Source organism: Mastigoproctus giganteus, chromosome 10 (assembly GCF_048544385.1).
Source record: "Mastigoproctus giganteus isolate SK-2022 chromosome 10, ASM4854438v1, whole genome shotgun sequence".
In the NCBI taxonomy this organism is placed as follows: Eukaryota; Metazoa; Arthropoda; class Arachnida; order Uropygi; family Thelyphonidae; genus Mastigoproctus; species Mastigoproctus giganteus.
Window position 1 is genome coordinate 166,008,693 of NC_143584.1, and position 24,455 is coordinate 166,033,147.

At 37.1% G+C, this 24,455-nt stretch overlaps 1 protein-coding gene across 1 annotated transcript in view; it reads left to right on the forward strand.

The window, feature by feature from the left end:
- Positions 1-24,455, forward strand: part of LOC150079454 (adenylate cyclase type 1-like) — a 317,266-nt gene that overhangs the window by 251,014 nt on the left and 41,797 nt on the right. Inside the window, exon 19 of the mRNA XM_090383372.1 lies at positions 18,312-18,432. Coding sequence (XP_090239498.1) covers positions 18,312-18,432 — 121 coding nt within the window. The remainder of the gene's footprint in view (positions 1-18,311; positions 18,433-24,455) is intronic.

Genomic DNA, 24,455 nt, shown 5'->3' on the forward strand with positions numbered 1-24,455 from the left:
GTTAACCTGAAGGATTACTTCGAGAACAACACAGCACCACTCCACCAGGCCATAAGGAAGATAGATAAGTGGTATACCCCACTCAACCTAAGCGTGGAACCCCTCCCGCCCAGATGGCACAAGAAAAGAAGCTAGAAAGATGGGCAAAGAAGACAATCCATGGCAGACACTACAATGACCTCCATCAAGATCACATCAATAACGATGCTCCCAATGCATGGCTCACAAGCAGGATGCTCTTCCCCGAGACTGAAGGATTCACGCTGGCCATCCAAGACCAGGTAATCAACACCAGAAACTATAGAAAATACATCGCAGAGGAGTCCGGAATGTCAGATGACACATGTCAACAATGCCACCTGTCCTCAGAAACGATCCAACACATCAACGTGGAGTGCAAGTTGATCACCCAGACTGAGTACACTCATAGACACGACTAGATAGCCAGGATAATACATCAGAAGCTAGCGAGGAAATACCAGTTGACCAAGGAAAGTGTAGCATACTACAAGTACGAACCCCAGGCAGTACTAGAGACCCCAACCTATAAGCTGTACTGGGACTGTGCCATAATAACGGATAAGACCATCCCGCACAACAGACCAGACATAACCCTTGTGGACAAGATGGAAAAGGCTATCTACCTGATTGACATAGCGATGCCCAACACTAGCAACGTCCAGAAAACTCATGAGGAAAAAATTGGGAAGTACACGTACCTGAGACACGAGGTCAGGGAGATGTGGCATATGCAAGCAGTAACAACCATCCCAATTATCGTGACAACCACTGGTATGGTGCCAAAGACCCTACATAGCAGAATAGCAGCGATAGGTCTTCCAGAGAACACCTACAAGGAACTCCAGAAAGTTGCAGTTCTGAACACCTGGAGGATAGTCAGAGTTCCTCGGCCAACAGTAACACCAGACATTACAACTACCTTGTGTACTTGGTAGCAGTACCCGTCACGGAGTAGAATACCCCAATCAGGGAGAAATAAATAAGAGCAACAATACAGGAACTCCCCGACTTACGTAATACTTGACTTACGGAAATTCGACTTTACGTAATGTTTTGCTGGCTGGTGCAAACTTACAGAAATCGTGGAAATGTATTTTACATCCCGTAGGAATCAATGGAGCTATCGTGAAAATATCCCAATAAAAAATTGTTTTTTTTTTGTAATTCATTCTAAGTCCTTGGAAGTTGAAAATTTTGCTATATTACTGAACTATTTATATCTCTAAAAGGTCATATTTATAATGGAAATTGCACTACCCTTTCATCGTTATCATATGTTCCCGTTATAAGAATCAATTTTGAACACCTTTGTGATGTTTTTCTAAAGCACGTTTCTGGAAGTCACGACCAAAAAACAATAAAAACAATTTGCACTTTCCGATTTATTGGGCTTTTCTGTTAGTGCATCTAATTATAAACGGGTAGTAAACTTGATCCCATTGTATTTGAGATAATCCCGATAACTTGAATTCTGTGGGTTTTTACATTACGGTATTATGGTGAAATGCATTCCCCTTCACCGAAATCTTCAATCATATAAAAAACAAATTTTCAGAAACTTCTCTTTATTCCTATTTACGTATTACAATGATGAAGGGAAAGCAACCAGTGGAAAGTGCAAGTGGTGGTGGTGCCAGGAAACAAAACAAAATTGATTTAGAAATGAAGACTAAAATGATTAAGAAGTAGGAAATAGAACAAAGTTTGTCATCTATTGCAAGAGAATTAGGTCTCGTTGCTTCAACAGTGAATACTATTTTTAAAGGACAATGCGTGTATAAAGTAACATGTCAAAGGATCAACTCACTTAAGATCAACAGTGTTCAGGTGCTATATCGAAGATGGAACAGCTGTTAATAGTATGGATCAAAAATCAGATGCAGAAGCGAGTGCCCCTGAGTCTAATGACCATTCAAGCAAAAGCAACAAGTATTTATAAAGATATTAAGGATAAATATGGCTAACCGCAACTCAAGTTCATGGCAAGCAACAGGTGGTTTAATAGGTTCAAGCATCGCATTGGTTTCCACAATGTTAAAGTTGGCAGTGAAGTCACCAGTGCCGATTCTGCAGCTGCAGAGAAATTTTGTGATGTGTTGGAAAAGATTATTGATGAATATATATTCAATGCAGCAAATTTTTAACGTTGGCTGCTCTGTACTGGAAAAAAATGCCAGATCGAACATTTATTGCCAAACAGGAAAATACAATGTCAGGTTTCAAGGCATCAAAAGACTGGGCCACATGCTCTTGCTTGGGGCTAATGCAGCGGAATATTACAGATTAAAACCACTGCTTATGTACCATTCCGGAAATCCTCGTGCATTTAAAGGCATCAATAAAGTCACCCTACCCATGCATTTCCAATTGAACCAGAGAGCATGGATAACAGTATCTCTCTTTGAGGATTGGTTTAAATGCTGCTTCATTCCCGAGGTTGAAAAATATTGAAAAGACAAGGACGTTTCTTTCAACATTTTGCTTCTATTAGATAATGCTCCTGGACATCCTATGCATACCTAGATGATTTCAATTCGAACGTGAGAGTCATATTTCTACCGCCAAACAAGCAAGACTTCACTCATCCAACCTATGGATCAGGGTGTTATTTCGAATTTAAAAGCATGCTATTTATGCACAACATTTGTTCAGGCATTGTCTGCAGTAGACAGTGAGAAAAATTTTACGTTAAGAAACTTTTGGATTTCTTACAGTATTTGCCACGCCATCTTAAACATTAATAAGGCCTGGGTGGAAATTACTAAAAGTTATTTAAATGGTGCATGGATGAAAATATGCCCACGGCACATAAAAGGCTTCGAAGGATTTGAAAAAGACAAATCACACGAAGAGGTTCAGATTGTAAAGGTTGCAGAGCTGCTTCAGTTTGAGGTTGATGCCAAAGACATGGAGGAGTTAATAGAGGAAGAAGAGAAGGAATTATCTAACAAAGAACTTATTGACTTGCAGGCAGTGATAGTGAAAGAAGAAAATGCTGACGAAGCTCAAGATGGACCAAATGAGGAGCCAAGACGCTTCATCACCAGAGAGATGGCAATGGCATTTCGTGAAATTGCAATGGCGAGGTTTGAGCAGATGGATCCTGACAGCGAATGATTCTTAAAAGTTAACAGAGGGGTGAATGATATGCTTGCTTGCTACAAAGAAATCTACAATGAAAAGAAAAAAGTCACCATCCAGTCATCCATTAATATGTTCTTTCGTAAGGTTGAGCGGCCAACCCCTTCTAAATCTCCACAGCACTCAACCTCTGCAATGGCGTACTTATCAGCTGAAGACATCGATTCTAGCAACAATGCTCGAGAGGTAAAACTTACTGCATTATGCTTGTCTCCTCTCTTTTTTTGTAATTTTAAATTTTGAAATTTTTTTAAATTGCACGCTTTTGTAATTTTTCCTGCGCATGAGATAAAAAATTGAATAAATACAATAAATAATTCTCTTTACATGTTCGTCGAAAATTTCTTTTTTGATTCAATCAATTCAGTGAGCACAGTTGCTAGTGCTGCACAACCATGGGAAATTCCCCGACTTACGTAGCGTTCCGGGGAACGCAATCCTTACATAAGTCGGGGAGTTCCTGTAATAATAATAGCAGTCCACCAGAGGTTTATCATGATCTGGAAAAGTACGTCATGTCATTAGCAGTGCAATGATTGTGAAGGTGAATATTTGGTGCAGCAAATTGCCATATAACATTGTATGAGATAGTGAAAATGGTAAATGTTAGTATGGTACTGTGTACCCCATAGTACACATCCACATGCATCGATGGAATTGTGTGTGGGTGTGTTACAGAGACTAAAATGTTGTGCCTCACCATGTAGTGAGAATGAAGAAGCTTTTTTGGTAGTTGCTCAAATTTCCTCCCTACAACTGTCACTTCTTTCTCTGTATCATGATTACTATACCTTTTTGGCACCTTGAGAAAAGGTATGCTGAAAGTTAACTCAGTACTGGCGGCACCCAAAATGTAACAATAACAGTGATTGGTCATCTGACAGGTGGCCAACTTTCTTTTTAATTTCTGAAAAGCATTTGAATAGTCTTTTTTTTTTTTTTGGAATTCTGCTTAAATAGTGATAATATTATAATATTTAAACTTTTCTTAATGGATTGCAATACTTATTGTATGTATTTTAAGTTCTAATAAAAATTATAAAACATGCTATGTTTTATACCTTTTATTTTCAAAAAAAATAAATAAACAAATAATTCTGTTGAAATTTTCAGAAAAATTGTCTATTTTATATTTTAGACATAAGATAGACACATCAGTCTCACATTCTTTTCTATTTTCCAATTAAAAAGACTTAACTGGAAAATGGAAGAGAATGTGAATTGCAAGTTAAAGACTGTTAAGTATACGTGAAAGCACACTTAAGTCTATTAACCTGGAAAATGCTTTCAAACATGCAAATGTGCATATACTTCTGCTTACTATGTATATAAAAAGCATATTATATATATATACTAGACCAGGGCTCCCACTCACTAATTTTAAAAAAAACTTAGATTGCAACTTAAATAAACCCAATAAAAACCTAGTTTTCATCATATAGTATAGCAACACAAATAAGATAAAACTTACCATGCATAAATATCTTTTATTTAATTGTAATCAGAATTTTCATCCCATTCAGTTCCCTCCACATTTATTTTTTGAAGTTCTTTCATTTTTTTTCAAATGTTCTTCTTATCTTTTGTGACTTCTTTTACCAATTCTGATTTAGGTTTCCATATATAGCAATTTTGATTAGATCTATTTATCGCCTGTTTTGCCACTGGTCGATCTTTCACAGTTTCTGGTTTAAGGGAGTTCGTGGCTTTTGTTTTTATATGTTTTACTTGGGAGAAGATTCTTTCTACGCTTGCTGAAGAGTGAGGTAAAATAGTTAGACTGGTCATAAAGTTAGATAAAATCTCATATTTAGAATTATTAAAGCCATCTTTTACATTATATAACAGATACCAAAACTCAGGGATGGTTTTGTAAGAGAGATCTAAATCTTGATTTAAACGAAATGATCTCCATTCATCATCTGGAAGATCTGTTTTGTCTTCAGAAACAAGGTGAGGGAACTGCATTGCTAAATGGAAAATTGAGGATGGCGATTTGGCACAATCATGTATCACTGCTGGGCCAAGAACATTGAGACTGGTGATAATTGCATTGTCATTTAGAGGAAATCTTTTTCTGATTTTCATACAAAGTTCAACAAGAAATTTTAAACAATAATTTTTAAACCTGCTTTCACTGTCACCAAGTGGTGTTGAATTTAATAAGGCCATGCAATGGCCTCCCAAATATATTTTATTCAGTGGCTTATGATTTATTGCATTGCTTGGATCAATTTCAACCAGCTTGCACGAAGTAATGACTTCTTTTATGAAAAAACTAAGAATATTTTTATACTCAATTAAAACCATTGAATGAAGTAAGTGAAATCTGAAATGCTCAGATTGAAATTCAATATTCAGGCAGTTTATTTTTTCCAGTACATATCCTAAAAACAACAACATATGCTTGGTTCCTTTGGTGATCATAGTATTGTAAATATTCCCTCCATCGATTTTGTCAATTTTTGATTGAGACTGAAAATAAAGAACTAACGCATCGCACTGCTCAATAATAATTTTTATTACATTGCCACAGGATAACCAACATGTTTGTGCTAATTTGGGGATTTTATGCTTAGCAGTATCTACAACATCTTGAATCATTTTGAACTTGTTTAATCTTTTATTACTATGGGAAAAATAACAAGAGATATCTTTTATAAATATTTCTAGATATGATGGGTAGTACCTTGACTGAATGACTAGCACATAATGCAAAAGAATGGCAAACACATCACATTATAAATACTGATGTACATCCTTTTTTAGCAATGACTGGAACCCACTCTTAGTACCCATCATAGTGGCACAATTATCACTTCCAAAGCCAATGAGATTACTTATTTGAATGTTTTTTTCGATGAAAAGATCTTTTACATCTTGATAAAGCCCTTCTGAAGTACCATTTTCGACACAAACAGTGTCAAGTAATACATCTACAACATCAAGTTTTTGAATATCAAAATATCTAACAACAACAGCTAGAACTTGCGATAAAGATAAATCTGTACTTTCATCTATTATCATTGAAAACTTGTTGTTTCTGCATATGTTAGAAATGTATATTTTTTCATGATAGGCTGCGCCATCTTGTATAAGATAAGAGACTTTAGTCGCCTTTATCTGAACTTGTTTTGCAATATTGTTATTATGAAATTCTTTCTTACATGCTTCTATAAGGTGATCACATTGCGCAAATGGAATATTATGCTCAGAAATTAGTGCAGCAATTGTTAACTCTGCCTTTGCTAATTCTTCATTCTCTGTAGGTTTACTTTTTGTGAAGAACGTGTCTAATGTCGAACTTGTCTTAGCACTATTTGCACTTTTTTTATGTTTAACTGTATTTTTATGCACTAGTAAAATCGATTTATTGGCATTCTTTAATTTCATTTCACAACAAATACAGTAAGACACACCTTTTTCATTACTGTCTTCTTTCAACCAATCCTTTAATTCTGGATCTTCTAACCATTAATTCCTAAAATTTTGAGTATACCACCGTTTACTCATCTTTCTCTGTGGGGAACAAGTTTCAGACATTGTGGGCAATTTGTGGGTATGGCTAGTTAGCAGTTATCTTATTTAAAAATGTTCTATAAAATAAAAAATAAAGCACTAATCCATTAACATAAAATAGAAATAGTCACTACAATTTAAATTTATTATATCATTATATGTAGTACACGCATAAATTTAAAAATCACACCAAATAATGCAATAATACCATGAACGATCATGAAAGACTGTGCAGTAAAGACCGCCTTCTGCCTGCTCAATAGGCTGCGCATACATGTTAGTAACACGAACGAAATCCATAGTGTAGAACCCTGTGAAAACTTTGAAATCCTTTTAAATTTGTAGTATTTTGTACAAGCACTTGAGATATTACAAATTATGATCAGTATTGTTAGAATATACAATTAAGAAAATTGTAAACTGTTATTAAATGTATTAAATTTTATTGTATTTACAAGAAATAAAAATAAATTTTGACTTAAAATTAAAAATTACCGAAAAAAACCCAGATAAAGAGATATTTTTGTGAAAAAAAACCTATCAACCCAGATGACAATCAAAAAACCCAGATCTGGGTGGAAAAACCCAGGCGTGGGAGCCCTGTACTAGACTCTCTAATTATTTCCATTTTTAGGTTTATTTCAAAAGTTATTTCAGATTTGAAATAAATTTAGAAATTTGAAACTATGTATCTTGCTTCCTGTGACCATTATGTAAGAATATCTGTTTTTTTTTTTTTTTTCTGGTTTTATTATGTGAAAACAATAAATCTTTAAAACACAACTAGGCAGTGGTGTATTCGGGCCAGAACAACGTTCCGGTACTTTTTTCTAAATGTCATAATAGAAAATCATTACATTTATACACCTAATATTATGAAACAATGGCATAATCAAAGGGGAGGGAGAAATATCTATTTTACCCATTGCTAATAAAAATATATATTAATAGTAATCTTTGAAATTAACAGATTTCTTTAAAAATTTATTTAAAAACAAAAATATAAATTTCACAATGAAACTTGAATGTTTCTTACTAAAGTACAATGTGCTAGATAAAGAGATCCAATGAATGAGATATTGATGCGTGTGAACATTGCATTTTGATTAACCAATGAGCTGAAAGCTAGAACAGGTTTGTTCTTTAACCACGAGTCTGAAGTCTGATTCAGTTGCTGTACAGTCGATGTGGTGTTATCATATAGTCATCTGGAGTACAAGTGTTCCAGTACTGTTGTTTTTTTTTTTTTTTTTTTTAGTAATGCACCTCTGCAACTAGGGTAAAACTGTATATGTTTATTGAACCAATGGGAAAAGAAAAACAAGTAACCAAACAAATGCAGCATTGAACCTCTCTGTACCACACTCTTCAAGCAAAAAGCCAAATACAGGAACTCCCCGACTTACGTAAGGGTTGCGTTCCACGGAATGCTATGTAAGTCAGATTTTACGTGAGTTGAAATTTCCCCCATGCTTGTGCAGCACTCGCAACTGTGCTCACTGAATTTTTTGAATAAAAAAAGAAATGTTTGACCAACGTGTGAATAGAATTATTTATTGTATTTATTCGATTTTTTATCTCATGCGTAGGAAAAATTACAAAAGCATGCAATTTAAAAAAAAAAAAGAGGAGACAGGCATAATGTCAATAAGTTTTACCTCTCAAGCATTGTTGCCAGAATCAACGTCTTCAGCTGATAAGTACACCGCTGCAGAGATTGAGGGCTGTGGAGATTTAGAAGGGGTTGGCCGCTCAACCTTACGAAAGAACATATTAATGGATGACTGGATGGTGGCTTTTTTCTTTTCATCGTAGATTTCTTTGTAGCAAGCAAGCATATCATTCACCCCTCTGTTAACTTTTAAGAATCGTTCGCTGTCAGGATCCATCTGCTCAAACCTCGCCATTGCAATTTCACGAAATGCCATTGCCATCTCTCTGGTGATGAAGCGTCTTGGCTCCTCATTTGGTTCATCTTGAGCTTCATCAGCATTTTTTTTCTTTCACTATTGCTGCCTTCAAGTCAATAAGTTCTTCATTAGATAATTCCTTCTCTTCTTCCTCTATTAACTCCTCCATGTTTTTGGCATCGACCTCCAACTGAAGTAGCTCTGCAACCTTTACAATCTTAACCTCTTCATGTGATTTGTTTTTTTCAAATCCTTCGAAGCCTTTTATGTGCCGTGGGCATATTTTTTTCCATGCACCAATTAAACAACTTTTAGTAATTTCTGCCCAGGCATTATTAATGTTTAAGATGGCATGGTAAATATTTGTAAGATTTTGAAAAGTCTCTTAACCTAAATTTTTCTTATTGTCTACTGCAGACAATGCCTGAACAAATGTTGTGCATAAATAGCATGCTTTTAAATTCGAAATAACACCCTGATCCATAGGTTGGATGAGTGAAGTTGTGTTTGGCGGTATAAATATGACTCTCATGTTCGAATTGAAATCATCTAGATGTGTAGGATGTCCAGGAGCATTATCTAATAGAAGCAAAATGTTGAAAGAAACGTCCTTGTCTTTTCAATATTTTTCAACCTCGGGAATGAAGCAGCATTTAAACCAATCCTCAAAGAGATATTGTTACCCAAGCTCTCTGGTTCAATCGGAAATGCACGGGTAGGGTGGCTTTATTGATGCCCTTAAATGCACGAGGATTTCCAGAATGGTACACAAGCAGTGGTTTTAATCTGTAATCTCCCACTGCATTAGCCCCTAGAGTATTGCCCTATCTTTTGATGCCTTGAAACCTCACATTGTATTTTCCTCTTTGGCAATGTACGTTCAATCCGGCATTTTTTTCCAGTATAGAGCAGTCTCATCAACGTTAAGAATTTGCTGTGTTGAATAGCCACCTTTGTCATTACTTTTTTTCAACACTTCACAAACTTTCTCTGTAGCTGCAGAATCGGCACTGCCGACTTCACCACATACTTTAACGTTGTGGAAATCAGCATGATGCTTGAACCTATTAAACCACCCATTGCTTGCCATGAACTTGGGTTGGGGTTTGCCATACTTATCCTGAATATCTTTATAAATACTTGTTGCTTTTGCTTGAATGGCCATTAGACTCAGGGGCACTCACTTCTGAATCTTTCCATTCATATTATTAATCGCTGTTCCATCTTTGATATAGCACCTGAAAGCTGTTTTGTGATCACTGTCAGTGGCGTATTCAGGTATCATCATAAGGGGGGGGCATAGCGACCAAGGGTTTTCAGGTTTTTTTTTAAGAACTCCTCCTACATTCTTTTTTCTTTAATTTCGATTTTTTGTCTAAGCGGGGGCATATTCCCTTCTGCCCACCTCTGAATATGCTCCTGATCACTGTTGATCTTAAGTGCATTGATCCTTTGACATGTTATTTTATATGTGCACTGTCCCTTAAAATAGTATTCACTGTTGAAGCAGCAAGACCTAATTCCCTTGTAATAGATGACAAACTTTGTCCTGCTTCGTACTTCTTAATCATTTTCATCTTACTTTCTAAATCAATTTTGTTTTGTATCCTGGCACTACCACCACTTGCACTTTCTGTTGGTTGTTTTCCCCTCATCATTATAATACGTAAATAGGAATGAAGAGAAGTTTCTGAAAAATTTGTTTTTATATGATTGAAGATTTCAGTGAAATGGAACACATTTCGCTATAATAGCATAAAAACCCACACAATTCCAGTTATCGGGATTATTGCAAATGAAATAGGATCAAGTTTACTACCTGTTTATAATAGATTGGGCTAACAGAAAAGCCCAATAAACTGGAAAGTGCAAATTGTTTTTGTTTTTTTGGTCGTGATCTCCAGGAACATGCTATAGAAAAATATCACAAAGGCATTCAAAGTTGATTCTTATAACGGGAACATATGATAACAATGAAAGGGTAGTGCAATTTCCATTATAAATATGACCATTTAGAGAGATAAATAGCTTAGTTATATAGCGAAAATTTCAACTTCCAAGGACTTGGAATGAATTACAAAAAAAAAAAAAAAAAACCCCCAATGTGTTATTGGGTTCACATTATGATATTTTTACGATACTTCCATTTACGATACTACGATACTACGGGATGCAAAATACATTTCCACAATTTTTTTTAAGTTTGCACTGGCTGACAAAAACTTACGTAAAGTCGAATTTCAGTAAGTCGGGGAGTTGCAAAGACTGGTTGGTCACCTGACAGGTTCTTGCATAAATTGTATGTGGAGGGGGAAAAAAAAATTCACTTCATAAACTCTTGAAGTAAGTAGTTTTGAAGGTGGAGAAAATTTAAGATTTTTAATCATTCATTAGTGACTAACACAGGAATGTTATTTTCAAGGATCATTTGTGAACACTACAACCATCACCACTGGGTTAAGTTAAGAATGCTTTCATATGAATGATGACGTGAGGATTACATCCATATGGTTTTGTGGTGATTAATAAATTCTTAGACACCCATGCTAATTGACTCTATAGTATTTTCATGTTTTAGTTTTACTTAATCGATTTTCTGTGGAAACCACAGACATTTGCTGCACCAGCAAAAATAAATAAATAAATAATAAATAAAATATATAAAAATTAAAAAAGTAAAACAAATAAATAAATTAAAAATAACTATAAAGATATAAAAAATAAATTAAATGCACAAAAAAGAAGATAAGAAAATAGACTAATTATATGATTCTCACCTCACTGTAGGTGGGTATCACATAATTAGTCTATATATAATACAATCCAGCTGACCTTTGATTTTCTCTGAACTGTCGGCCTTAGCTACACATGGAGGTAACTTGTTCTGGTAATCAACATGCTGACTAAAAGAATTTTCTACAATCAAGTCAAAAACCCTCTTCTCCCATAATATGAAATTATGGCCCCTAGATCTGGAATCATTTTTAACAATGAAAATTTTGCATTCATTCACTTCACTATCCAATCTGAGAGCCTTATAGATCTCAATCAGGCCTCCCTCTGAGGTGCCTTGTTGCCAAGCTCAGTCTTGTTTTATGCTCCTCAATGTGGGCACCTCTACATGGTGAGGGAGCCTCCCAGTGATGCTGCTGGTCCTCCAGATTAGCATCACTGCAATCCATTGGCCGCAGCCTAGATTCTAGGCTAACATCATAGGAATCTGGAGTGTTTACCGTGCACTGCAACCATTGGAAATTTGGAAAGGAGGATCATGGTGGTTGAGGGACCCAGCTTTGACATATCACTTTGACCCCTACTTTGACAAGATGGGTGGTCTTGGATGGCTTGGCTAAGATCAGTCGGCTAGTGGGTTTGCCTGTGAGGGCAACCGTGTCAATGTCCCCTACCCTCATGGTCTGAGGGGCAGGATTCAGGTTGGCAGTGGTGTAGGTATAGCATCTGGATAGCACTGGCAGTGCACCATCGAGCACATTTATTGCTTGCTGGGTAGTGAGCTTCCCATTTGGGCCCCGCAGAGAGCCTGAGCACTGAAACACACACACAAAAAAAACTCTGAATTCCGATAATGTTCTTTTTTCTGAGGCCTCAACATGGCCCCTATCAGAAAACTTAGTTAATTATCCAGATAGAGTCATTTCGGGTCCAACACCTTGATTTCTGATAATTCACTCCAATAGTGAGAAGCCCTTATGATAAATGTAACCCTTCTTTATTCAGAATAGTTTGGAAGAGGTGGTAGGCTTGCCTAAATCTGTCAAACAGTTTCACTCAGGCAACGTACTTATAGAGACCATAAGTGATTCAGAACAGCTCCTCCAAGCCACATCTATTGGGGGAATTCCTATCATAGTTACTGCCCATAAATAACTTAACTCATCCCGTGGTGTCACTGCTGAATGGGATATCCTGGAAGTGTCTGAAGAGAAAATGTTTTGAATTAAAACACCATGGAGGGAAGCTGTGAAATGAATATTCATGCATAGAGGTGGGAAACATCATAATAATGTTAAATTCATCAATATCTCCTAGTCTCCTAATGAAATTGAAGCGAGCTATTTCAACTTCTGGTGCATCCATATGTCCCAAATCTTCTAAGATGTTTTAAGTGGCAGAAATATGAATGCTCACAAATGGCCTGTCGTGGAGCCCTTGCATGCACTCAATATGCTGCAAAGTCCATGAAACTACATCATGTTCAGCTACAAAAACCATCTTCATTAACTGCCAAGGAGAACACCCTACTTATTTGTGAGCATGCCAGAGGTGGAAAGAAGAAAATTTAAGGCAGAGCTGAACACATCGTACCAGAAAGCAAGAAAAGCCATGAAACCTATAAATACAAACAAACCTACCTATGCTCAGAAGGTTGTTTGTTGTTTGGTTTTTAGGAGCATTACCAACTAAGGCCATATTGCTCCGGGGATATACGGTGGTCTTTACCTGACTTGAGAGGCGCTCCTTCTCACCTGGCTACGGAGGCGCCTCTCAGAAGGTAGTAGGATGATGTTCCATTGGAAATCAGACCAAAATGACCATCCGACTTATAGTCATTCACTCCTATCGCACACTACCTGTTAAGTTCAAGAAAACCTGAACAAAGGAATTAGTCAGCTGCCACTCCTATATCTGTACCTCCTAGTTCTGAAGAAAAAATGAATGTTGAGGTGAAGGAGGTACCTGATGAAATAGTTGTGGAACTCCTTGTGGAGGAAGAAATGGACACAAGACAGTGCCATATTTCCCCAAAAGAGATAAATCCAAGACTTAGAAAAGTAAGCCCTCAGCACTTTGACAGTAGTCACCTGATGGATCATCAAGCCAAAATAATGGGTAAATTCGTACAGAGGAATTGCTGTGGATTCCGGCAAAATACTGAAGACATAAAGGTCATCCCGTACAAGCATGACTCAGCTTGCTTTTGCTTGCAGGAACCATATTTCAAGGCAAATGAAAACACTTCCTTTCATAATATTACTATCATATGTAAGTATAGAACTGGGGATTGGCCTGCCCCTGGAGGAGTTGCCATCCTTGCAGGCAACTAGACCCCATTCCAACCTGTACTGCTTGCTTTCCATTTAGAAGTGGTAGCAATTTGCCTTATGGTTAGGATTTTATTAGCAGTCTGTTCGATTTATTTGCCATGTAGAGCTGGCTCCTCCTTGACATGGGGACTTTCCAGTGATGCTGCTGGTCCTCCAGTTATCATCATTGGAATCCAACCCCCAAAACCTAGGTTCCATAGGAATCTGGAGTGTTTGCCATGCGCTAAAACTCATGGAGATTCAGAAAGGTGGATCCTGGTGGTTAAGGGGCCCAGCTTCAGTACACCACTTTGGTTGCTTCAACAAGATGGGCAGTCCCGGATGGCTCAGTCAGGATCAATTGGTTCGTAAGTTCGCCTGCAAGGGTCAAATATCTCAATTCCATGCACCTACCCTCATGATCCAAGGGACAGGATTCAGGCTGGCAGCAGTGTGGGTATAGTGTCTGGGTAGCCCTGGTGTCCCATTTGGGCTCTGTGGTGGGTGTGAGCCAACGCAAAAATCGCATTATACTCGCATTGTTCCCTAATATATCAGTCGCGCTGGAGCAAATTCACATTGTGAAAATGTGCGTTACAGCAGAATTGGCTATACTACAAGCATATATAAGGAGACAACTGGGGATGGGCCTGCCTATGGAGGAGTTGCCATCCTTGTGGGCAACCAGAAGTTCCAATCTGTTTTGCTTTCCACAAACTTAGAAGCAGTGGCAATTCTTATGGTAGGGTTTTATGATCAGAGCTTGCATTGATATGGGCAGTTGAGAGATTGATGCTCCTCTCCCCCATTTAAATTCTTTGAGGGCATCCACCCTGTTCTTCAGGCTCTCATAAAGGCCCATAAAAATGCTGAGTTGGCATCTAGTATCCTCATGCTCTTTACATCAAGCTCACACAAAAATATCCCCCTTAACAGTATCATGTCTTGTTCCTGATATCTCTGCAAACATCAATATATCCTAATGCAGAATAACACTATGCACCGGTCGTACTATGAAGTTTATGTTATTGAACAGTAATACCTCACTTAACAAAGTAGGTACATTCCAGTACTTTAGTTCATTATAAGAAACTTCGTTATTGGAGGTAGAAATACCATAGCAGGAATGTGGATATGTTCCTACACTAAAAAAGGGGTACAAATTGTTCAAAATAAATTTATTTGAAATGGAGAACATACATATTATATATAAAATATTAAAGAAAATTTCACAAGAGTCAAGTAAAATAGTAAACTTAAAATCTATTATGAAAAATAACACAAAACAACACTAGTACTCCCGATGACTTTTTCAAAAATGCATCTAGGGTCAACTGTCTTGCTTTTTTCCATACGATCATGTAGCATCTTGCTATAACAAGTTAAAGCATTTAAAATGGGTCTCTTCACAATGCAGCTGTGTTGAAAATCGGGATCATTTTCTGATAAGACATTTAAGGCATTTAAACGATAAGACAAGGTCTCTGTTGTTAATATCCTCTTTGGGGGAACCTCTTCTTCGTTTTCTGAACTGTTTACTTCTTGCTCCGTTAACTCTTGGAGTTCCTCATTTGTTAATGTCTCACCATGGCTACTTAATAAAACCTGAATGTCACTTGTTGACTTCTGCAAAGCCCATTGTGTGTGTGTGCCATTCGAATAACTTCTGTGCTAATTGCACGAATTTCACGTTCTGTAAGAACATTGGGCCATATTTGTCACCAAACACCATTAACACACTGATCTGTCACTTCATCCCAGGCTTCTTTGATATTGCTGATTGCTTTCATAATGTTGTAATTTTTCCATAAATCATTGATCAACTGTTGTGTTTCATCATTAGCCATAATCAGTTAGCTAAAAGTGCATCCCGGATCCATTGGTTGTAGCAGCAAAGTTGTGTTTGGTGGGAGAAACAGCACTTCAACAGGAATGCATGTTTGAAGTGAGCCAAGATTTGAAGGATGACCTGGTGCATTGTTCAGTAGCAAAAGTGTCTTGGGTTTGAAATTATTTCAGTCACAATAACATCAGACAGCAAGACAAAAATAGTTGACAAACCAATTGGTAAACAAGTCCATTGTCACCCAGGCCTTTCTATTCGATTTCCATATTACCAGCAAATTAGGTTTTGAGAATCCTTTCGTAGCTCAAGGCATTTCAGAATTAAGCTAAACCAATGCATTTCAAGCATTGGTTTTAGCTTAATATCCCCGGATGCATTTGTGTCTAACAACAAACAGTGTTAATCAGTCCTTGGCTGCTTTAAACCCTGAAGCTCTTTTTTTCATCTCGGAAGATGAAAGTTATGAAAGGCAAGCATTTCCAGAATAGCCCTCTTTCATTCATTGAATACCAAATTCTGTGGGTATTTTCCTTGTTCTACTACGGCTTGCAGTTGTGCAGGAAATTCTGCTGCTGCCTGGATTGGCACTTGCGGCTTCGCCTGTCAGTTTAACACTATGAATTCTTGCACATTTTTTGAATTTCTCAAACCAACTGCAAGAAGCTAGAAAAGTCTCAGTGGTTTCCTTAGCTTCCTGGGCCTTTAAATGGTTAAATAAGTTTAATGCTTTTGGTTGAATTATTGCCTGGGTGACTGGCATATCATCTAACCAAACACAACATTTTTTCCATGTTTACTATAATGCTACTACGTGCGTGTGTTAATTTGGATGTGGTAATGTCGCTACAGTTTAGCACAAACTGCTTAACTTTATCAGCTTGATTTAAAATTGTTTTTAAAGTTGATTGTGCTACATGGCATTTCTTTTCTCCAGCTTCTGTCCTCCTTATAATCTGCATTTTGGTTTCTAAAGATACGGTTTTACATTTTTGTGACATACTGGGAAATTATTATTTAATTATATTTAATAAAATATATTAAATTAAAATAACTACATTAGGTATGCATGATATCAATTAACCACTGCTCCGTATATCATGAAGTGTGTTCTAGGTATGTCAAAAATCCCTACTACAAACTTTTGCATGTGCTGTAGGGCATTTTTTGCCGACTTCGTTATAAAGGAGCTTCGTTACCAGAGGATTCGTTAACTGAGGTATTACTATATATATATTACAATGTTGAGCTTATGGTATATGTATTTTGTATCTTCTATCAACTTTAAATTATATTATATATTAAGCTATACCATTACATTTGTAAATTCTAAGTAGTTATAACAGATAATAAATTTATCTATCTCTTGCCAACCTATGTGATTCCAACTCTTGAGTGACATATTTGGGATACTATATCTATGCCAAATCACTGATACTAAAAACTGTACAAATATTAATGTGATAAAGTTAAGTTATTAATACACGTATGTAGTATAAATTATCATTTATAAGCAGTGGTGTGCTGGTAAATTTTTAACAACCAGCTTGCCCTTTTTTAACAACCCCCACCCTCTTTGTAAACTACACAGCAGTTTCTCCCTTTGTGAGAATTAAGACACCTCAAAATTAAATGAATTCCATTACACTATGTATCAGTGCATATCCACTTAAATTTACTTGGGCTGCTTTTCTTAGGGCAATGACGTTATGATGTTCACAACAATTCTAGAAACGTGAAATTTTCAACAGACATCAAGCATGGGAATGTCATTATGTTATGAAGAAGTAGCCTAGGCAAAATTAAGTGGATGTTTATTCCTGTAAAATTCCTAGCGGAAATAATCCCTACACAGGCTACCATGTAAGGAAGGAGTTGAGGGAAAGGAAGCACAAAGGGTGCCGAAATAAGCCTTGGCTGAATTTTCCATGTCACCATCTTATCACCCAAATGCTGATAGCCATTGTGGATTGAAGTATGTGCTGCTCTACAGTTTATAGCCATTGTCGGTTTAATTAACAAGCGGCTCACAAAATTCTTGAAAATTGAACAATCGACTTGTGCTAGCCAGCTCCAGTACATTCCTGTTTATAAGCCTCTTCTAATACTGATTGCACTGCTACAAAGCTATGTAGAAACCTTCAAATATCTCCTGTATCAATACTAAAACAATGGCTGCAAAATTTGAACATTCTTATTAATACAACACAATGCCGGCAGAAGTTGAATGTGGTTTTAAGCAATTACAAGGGCCAAGTAAAGAATAAATACACAAAATTAATCAGGGAATTACAAATAAATACTACACTACTAATTTTAAATCAAATGTTAGAGAAAAACAGTAATTTCAAATCAGTAAATAAGGTTCGACTTAGCAGTTCCCAAAAAACCATTTAGACAACAGTCCAACCATTTGAGTCAATGGAATATTTTTGTACAGTTTTCTTCCCACTGTTTCAACAAACTCAGTCATCTATTTGCCTTTAAAAATTTATGTGTGGTGCAATATTATTTAATCTTTTATTATAATTAATTAATTCCCAAAAAATTAGGTACTGGAATTTTATTTTGTCAGTAGTTTTATTGTTATGACATGAATTCACTACGATGAAGCTAACCCAAAACCATATTGTAATGAATCCCATTCCTCTTGTTAATGTCACTGCTTAGAACCAGTGCTTTTCTGAAGCATAAATGTAAACACAAGTCTCAGTTGGCCCAAATGTCATCATGAAAGGGCTTGGCAGCTACTTTTGTTAACAAGCAGCTGTCTAGTATGTCTATTCTGGAATAATGGTACATATTACTGATTCATTCAGTTTCTGTTTCCAGGATGATGATGACCAATTAGCGGCACAGCAAATCAGCACATTAGTTGAACTGGTATTTGCCATGAAGGATCGTTTAGCTGACATGAATGAGAAGTCCTACACCAATTTCATGCTGAGAGTGGGTGAGTTTTATTACTTCTTCAATGTATGTATATAGATTCCTGGTACTTTGTACATTGGTGTGTTTAAGCTAAATTACAGACACAAAAATGCATCATCTATCTTATAACTATAATAACATCTGGACTAAGAGTAAAACTGTATCCTAACAAAACAAAAAAAAAGGTCCAACGGTACCATAGGTACATACAAATCATGAAGGATCTGAAACAGGAATCCCTATGATATAGAGTAAAAATATGATATAGGGAAACTTAATTTCAAGTGCAAGCTACCTGGTAATAACATAGGAATGACAGTGGTATAACATCACTTTATGCAAGCCTACTTAGCAATAGTTGGTATTGAATCCTATTCCTGTGAAAAAATGATTTCCCTTAAGAGTGTCCTCAGGATGTATAATGCCTGGCAGACCTAAAGGGCCATGTAACTTTTTTATTTTTATGTAAACTCTTTTTTATTTTATTATTTTTGGCCAACACTACTAGTTATGTATTATTATATTTGTGCAAAAACACTGATACAATAGCAGTACGAATAAATCATAATTTACAAAATCACTAGCTAAATTTAAAAATAAGCTAACAAACATGACTAAGACTATTAAACTATTTGTCAAACACAATTTAATATGTTAATTAATCAAAAAGACAGTAAAAATTTCCAATAAACTTCTCTGTTCTCATGAGCTAAAAATTCTTTGACCATTCACATGTAACCCTGTAGCAGTACATCTTATTGTTACTGTAGTTACTTCATCCACCCTGGTAGGGGCCTCCGTAGCCAGGTGGGAAGGGGCAGCAGTGCATAGCACACGCTTCTTGATTAGACTGGGGTTTGAGCCCATCACCACCAAATATGGAGGTTGCGGAAAGGTCAGGGAATGACCACCGCATATCCCGGAGCAATATGGCCTTAGTTGCTAATGCTCCAAATAACAAACAAACAAACAAACAAATCATCCACCCTGGTAATTTAACTTCTTTCATCTTTTCCATTGCAGCCTCCACTTCTCTTCTTGATATCTCTCTCTCTCTCTCTCTCTCTCTCTCATATCTTCCTCATATGTAATTACTTTTCCTGTTTCATTATACAGGTAATGTTGTTCCTCCCCGTCCCTCTCATTCTTCACTAATCCATACATCTTTTTCCCATAATTAACATTGTAGATCTTGAAACTAGCATTAGCATTAGTAGAGGCATTTGATGCAAGAAAGCAAGCTTATGCAGCATCAGCCAAAAAAAAAAAAAAAAAAAAAACCACTTCCACTTCACCCCTCTGTTCGTTCAAAATACCTATCCAGCTGAGCCTTAAACTTATTTAGGCTATCAACTTCCACGACAAGGGATAGAAGTCTGTTCCACCAACCAACCACTCGCTGGCTAAAGGCAAATTTCCGCACGTCTATCCTACATCTGTCTTTCCTCAATTTGAATTTATGCCCTCTCAGGTGATTATTCTGAGCGAGAGGAAGAATCCCATCAGCCTTGAGCATGCTCAAACCATTCAATGCTTTATACACCTCTATCAGATCACCTCGCTGGTGCCTAGTCTCCAGACACTGTAATTTGCAAAACTTAAGCCTTTCTTCGTAAGAGCACCCCTTTGTTCCATTCACTAATCTTGTTGCCCTTCTCTGTACTCGTTCCAGCAGCTCTACATCCTTCTTGAAATGAGGCCTCCAGACCTGTATACAGTACTCTAGGTGTGGCCTGACCATTGCCTTATACAAGGGAATAATCACCTCCTTATCCCTGCTAGAAATATTCTTATATATCATTGACAATACACCATGAGCTACTCTTGCAGCCCGTCTGCACTGCTCAGAGAACTTCATATCTGCCTGCACAACCACCCCCAGATCCCTTTCATTCTCTACCACTGTCAGTGTAGTACCACAGATTTGATATGTTGCTCTGGGGTTGCTGTTTCCCATGTGTAGTACTTTACATTTGTCAATGTTAAACTTCATTTGCCACCTCTCAGCCCATCTGCTCAACCTTTCCAGATCCTGTTGCAGCAGCATAGTGTCAGTAGTGTCCTTGACAACCCTGCCTACCTTTGTATCGTCTGCAAACTTCGACATTAAGCTTGATATACCATCATCAATATCATTTATGAATACAGAAAACAATAATGGACCCAACACTGAGCCCTGAGGGACTCCACTAATAACATTAGTGCTAATAACTAATGCTTCTTCCTTCCAATTTAAAGTTAATGCGTAAGCATTCTTGGTATCAGGTCCTTTTTCTGTTTGCCATTGTCATTACAATTTAAGTTATCAAAGAGCACCCTTACAACCTCTCCTACTCATAGTTGTGCCAACCCCCACAACTGGACATTTGGTTGGACTTTGGATTATGGCCATAAGCATCTATGATGTCCAAACCTACCTTTTTTAATTCCTTCAAATCTGCACTGATAAACTCTTTACCTTTTGTGATCAACTAAAGCTTCAGACTTGATTATATCCTCTACTTCTGCATTCTCAGTAACATATTTAAAAATAATAGCCTCTTGGTACAGATTTTTTATCAATTTGTGAAGTATTGTTTGACAAATTATTATATATTTTGTTGATAATCAGACTCAGTTGGTGTCTCTCACTTGTTGCTCCAAATTGAGTAACAGTTATTGTTATATTTCTTTAATAACTTAAGGCCTGGATTTATTGTCTAATTATAGAAAAGTATTTTTGATTTCCAATAATTACTTGCATCACAGTTTTACTCATCAAAATGTGAATTCTTTTATAAATAGTTGAAGATTTGTATTTGTGCATAATCAATTTGTATTTGTACAGAATCAATTTGTATTTGACTCTCTTGTATTTTTGATACTCAGCAGCAGAGGGCCAAGTTCTGAGAGGAGTTCAAACAAACCACTCTCTTCAAACCATCTTCCACTAAGGTTTCCCCTTGATTTGGGCACCTGTACATGCTGAGAGGACCTCCCAGTGGTGCTGCTCGGATTTCAGATTAGCAACATTGAGATCCATCCTAACATTTAATTCACCAACATCTCCTAATGAAATCCGAGCAGCACCACTGCAATTGCCGTGGATTCTGGTAAAATACTGATGATATCAAGGCCTTCCTGCACAAGCATGATTGTTTTTGCAGTAAACATATTTCAAGACAAATGAAAAACCTTCCTTTCATAATACAACTATCATATGTAAAGATAGAACTGGGGATGGATCTTCCAATGGAGGAGTTGGCATCCTTAAGGGCAACCAGACCCCATTCCAACTTGTTCCGCTTTCAACTAACTTAGAAATGGAACAATTCAGTCAGAACTTGATGATCTCATTGTGCAGCTGCCTCCTGCTGTCCTACTTCTCGGGTTTTTGTGGACACTATCAAACTCTAACATGGAGCTAAATGATTTTGTAATAACTGAGAACAAAGTGGAGGAGAAATTGTTGAAGTTAAACATAAGAAAGGCATCTGGGGTGGATTGGATTTTTCTAGTTATATTAAAGGAGGCAGAAAAGGAAGTACGCAAACCCTAAGCCTTAATTATGAGATCATCCTTGGATGCAGGGGAGAGCCCCATGGACTGGAGATTTGCAAATGTGTCCCCAATTGACAAAGGGAGATCAAAGGGTGACATGAGTAATTACAGACCTATTAGTTTAACTTCTGTTCCAGGGAAAATAATGAAGTCTGGTTAAAGAAGCATTGCAGAATCATCTAGACAAGATTGCAGTTATAGTTCAGACACAGCATGGATTTGTTAAGGGGAATTCTTGTCTGACTAATTTGTTTGGATACTGCAATGTACCTACAAAGGAACTGGATGCAAATAATAATTTTGATATCATATACTAGGATTTCAGGAAAGCTTTTGATACTGTTGCACATGGAAGACTACTGTACAATTTGGAGCAGTATGGCATTCAGGAAAAATTGCTGCTGTGGATAAAGGGCTGGTTGAGTGTGAGAAGACAGCAAGTGATAATCAGTGGATACTGCTTTTCGTGGAGTCCCCCAGGGTTCAGTGCTGGGTCCCATTGTTGTTTTATACATTTATTAATAATATTGATGAAAGCATATCAGGCTTAATGTCAAGTCTGCAGACTATACAAAGAAAACCAAGTTTTTTAGTTTTTTAGATGCAGAGGAAGCAATATTTGTAATGTGCTTGTGCCAAGAGCTACCAACCTGCTGGCTAAAGGAAAATTTCAACACATCTATTCTACAATTGTAATGTGGCAGGGTTGTTAATGACAGTAATTACAGTATGCTACTGCAACAGGATCTAGAAAAGTTGGACTGATGGGTTGAGAGGTGGCAACTGAAGTATAATATTAACAAATGCAAATACTGCACATGGGTAGCAGCATCCCCAGAGTAATGTACCAACTGTGCAGTACTACACTCAGGGTAGTGGAGAATGCAAAAAAACTTGTAGGTAATTGTGCAGTCAGATATGAAGTTTTCTGAGCAGTGCAGACAGGCTGCCAGAGTGGCTCATGGGGTCTTGGCAATGACATACATGAATTTTGCTAGGTAGGGATAAGGATGTGATAATCCCTTTGTATAAGGCAATGGTCAGACCACACCTTGAGTACTGCATGCAGGTCTGAATGTCTCATTTTAGGAAGGATGCAGAGATGCTGGAACAAGTACAAAGAAAGACAATGAGATTTGTGAGGGGATCAAAGGGTTTCTCTTACCAAGAAAGGCTTAAATTGTTCTGCAAATTGCAGCATCTGGAAACTAGGCATCTGCGAGTGATCTGATTGAAGTATATAATTCCTTGAATGGTTTGAGCAATCTCAATTCTAATGGGATTCTTCCTCTTGCTCAGATTACACAACCAAGGGGTCATAAATTCAAATTGAGGAAAGACAATTGTAGAATAGATGTGTTGAAATTTTCCTTTAGCCAGCAGGTTGGTAGCTCTTGGCACAAGCACATTACAAATATTGCTTCCTCTGCATCTAAAAAACTTGGTATTCTTTTTCGCTCTCGGCATTACTTTTCTTCCAGACAGCTGTTCACTCTGTACAAATCATAAATTCGACCTACCATGGAATATTGTTCCCACATCTGGGGTGGTGCCCCCAAAACCTCTCTCTCTCAGGCCTCTTGATTCCGTTTAGAAGAGGCCAGTTAGGTTAATTAATGATTCGTCTTTAACAGAGTCTCTCCACTCGCTGTCTCATAGATGTACAGTTTCTGCTGCATGCCTCTTCTACAGATATTTCCATGGGCGCTGTTCTTCTGAATTGGCTTCTATAATGCCTGCTCTCTCTTTCAAAACAGTCCAAACACGTGCCACCACCAGCCAATATCCATTTACTGTCCAACTTCCAACTCACAGAACCAACTTTTCATCTTCCTCGTTTATTCATTCAACTGCTGTTTTCTGGAACAACCTTCCTTCATACGTATTTCCTGAAAATTAGTCTACAGAAGTTCAAGTCCAGTGTCAACAAATATCTTCTTTCGTCTTCTCAACCTCCAACCCAAGCATGGTACCAAGTACTATAGGTTCTAATACAGCTCGTGTTTGGGGTTTACATTAAAAAAAAAAAAAAAGGTGATTGATTGCTGGAACAAACTTCCATTTGTCATTGTGGAAGTTGATAGCTTAAATAAATTCAAGGAAGAACTTGATAAACTTTTGGAGAAAAATGGGAAGTTTATTTTTTTATCTGATACTATATAAGCTTGGTTTCTTGCATCATATGCCTTTATTAATGCTAATAACATCCTGTGGTGTAGTGCTGACATGAATGGAAAGCGATGTGTCATGGAGCATATGCCTACTGACAATAACCTCTTTCTTCTGCACGTGGGAACTAACACCTTCTTTTCCTACATTTTATGCCCTTGATCTTTCTCTCTACTTTCCATCTCTCCTATTTTCACTTCATTGGGAAGTTGAGGAGAACCTGTATGGAAGTGGTCACTTTCCTGTGATCACTACACCAATTATTGGAAGATTGTCTTCCTTTTAGGTTACCAGGGTGAAAGATTGGTCAGGCTGACTGGAATGCCTTTCAACATT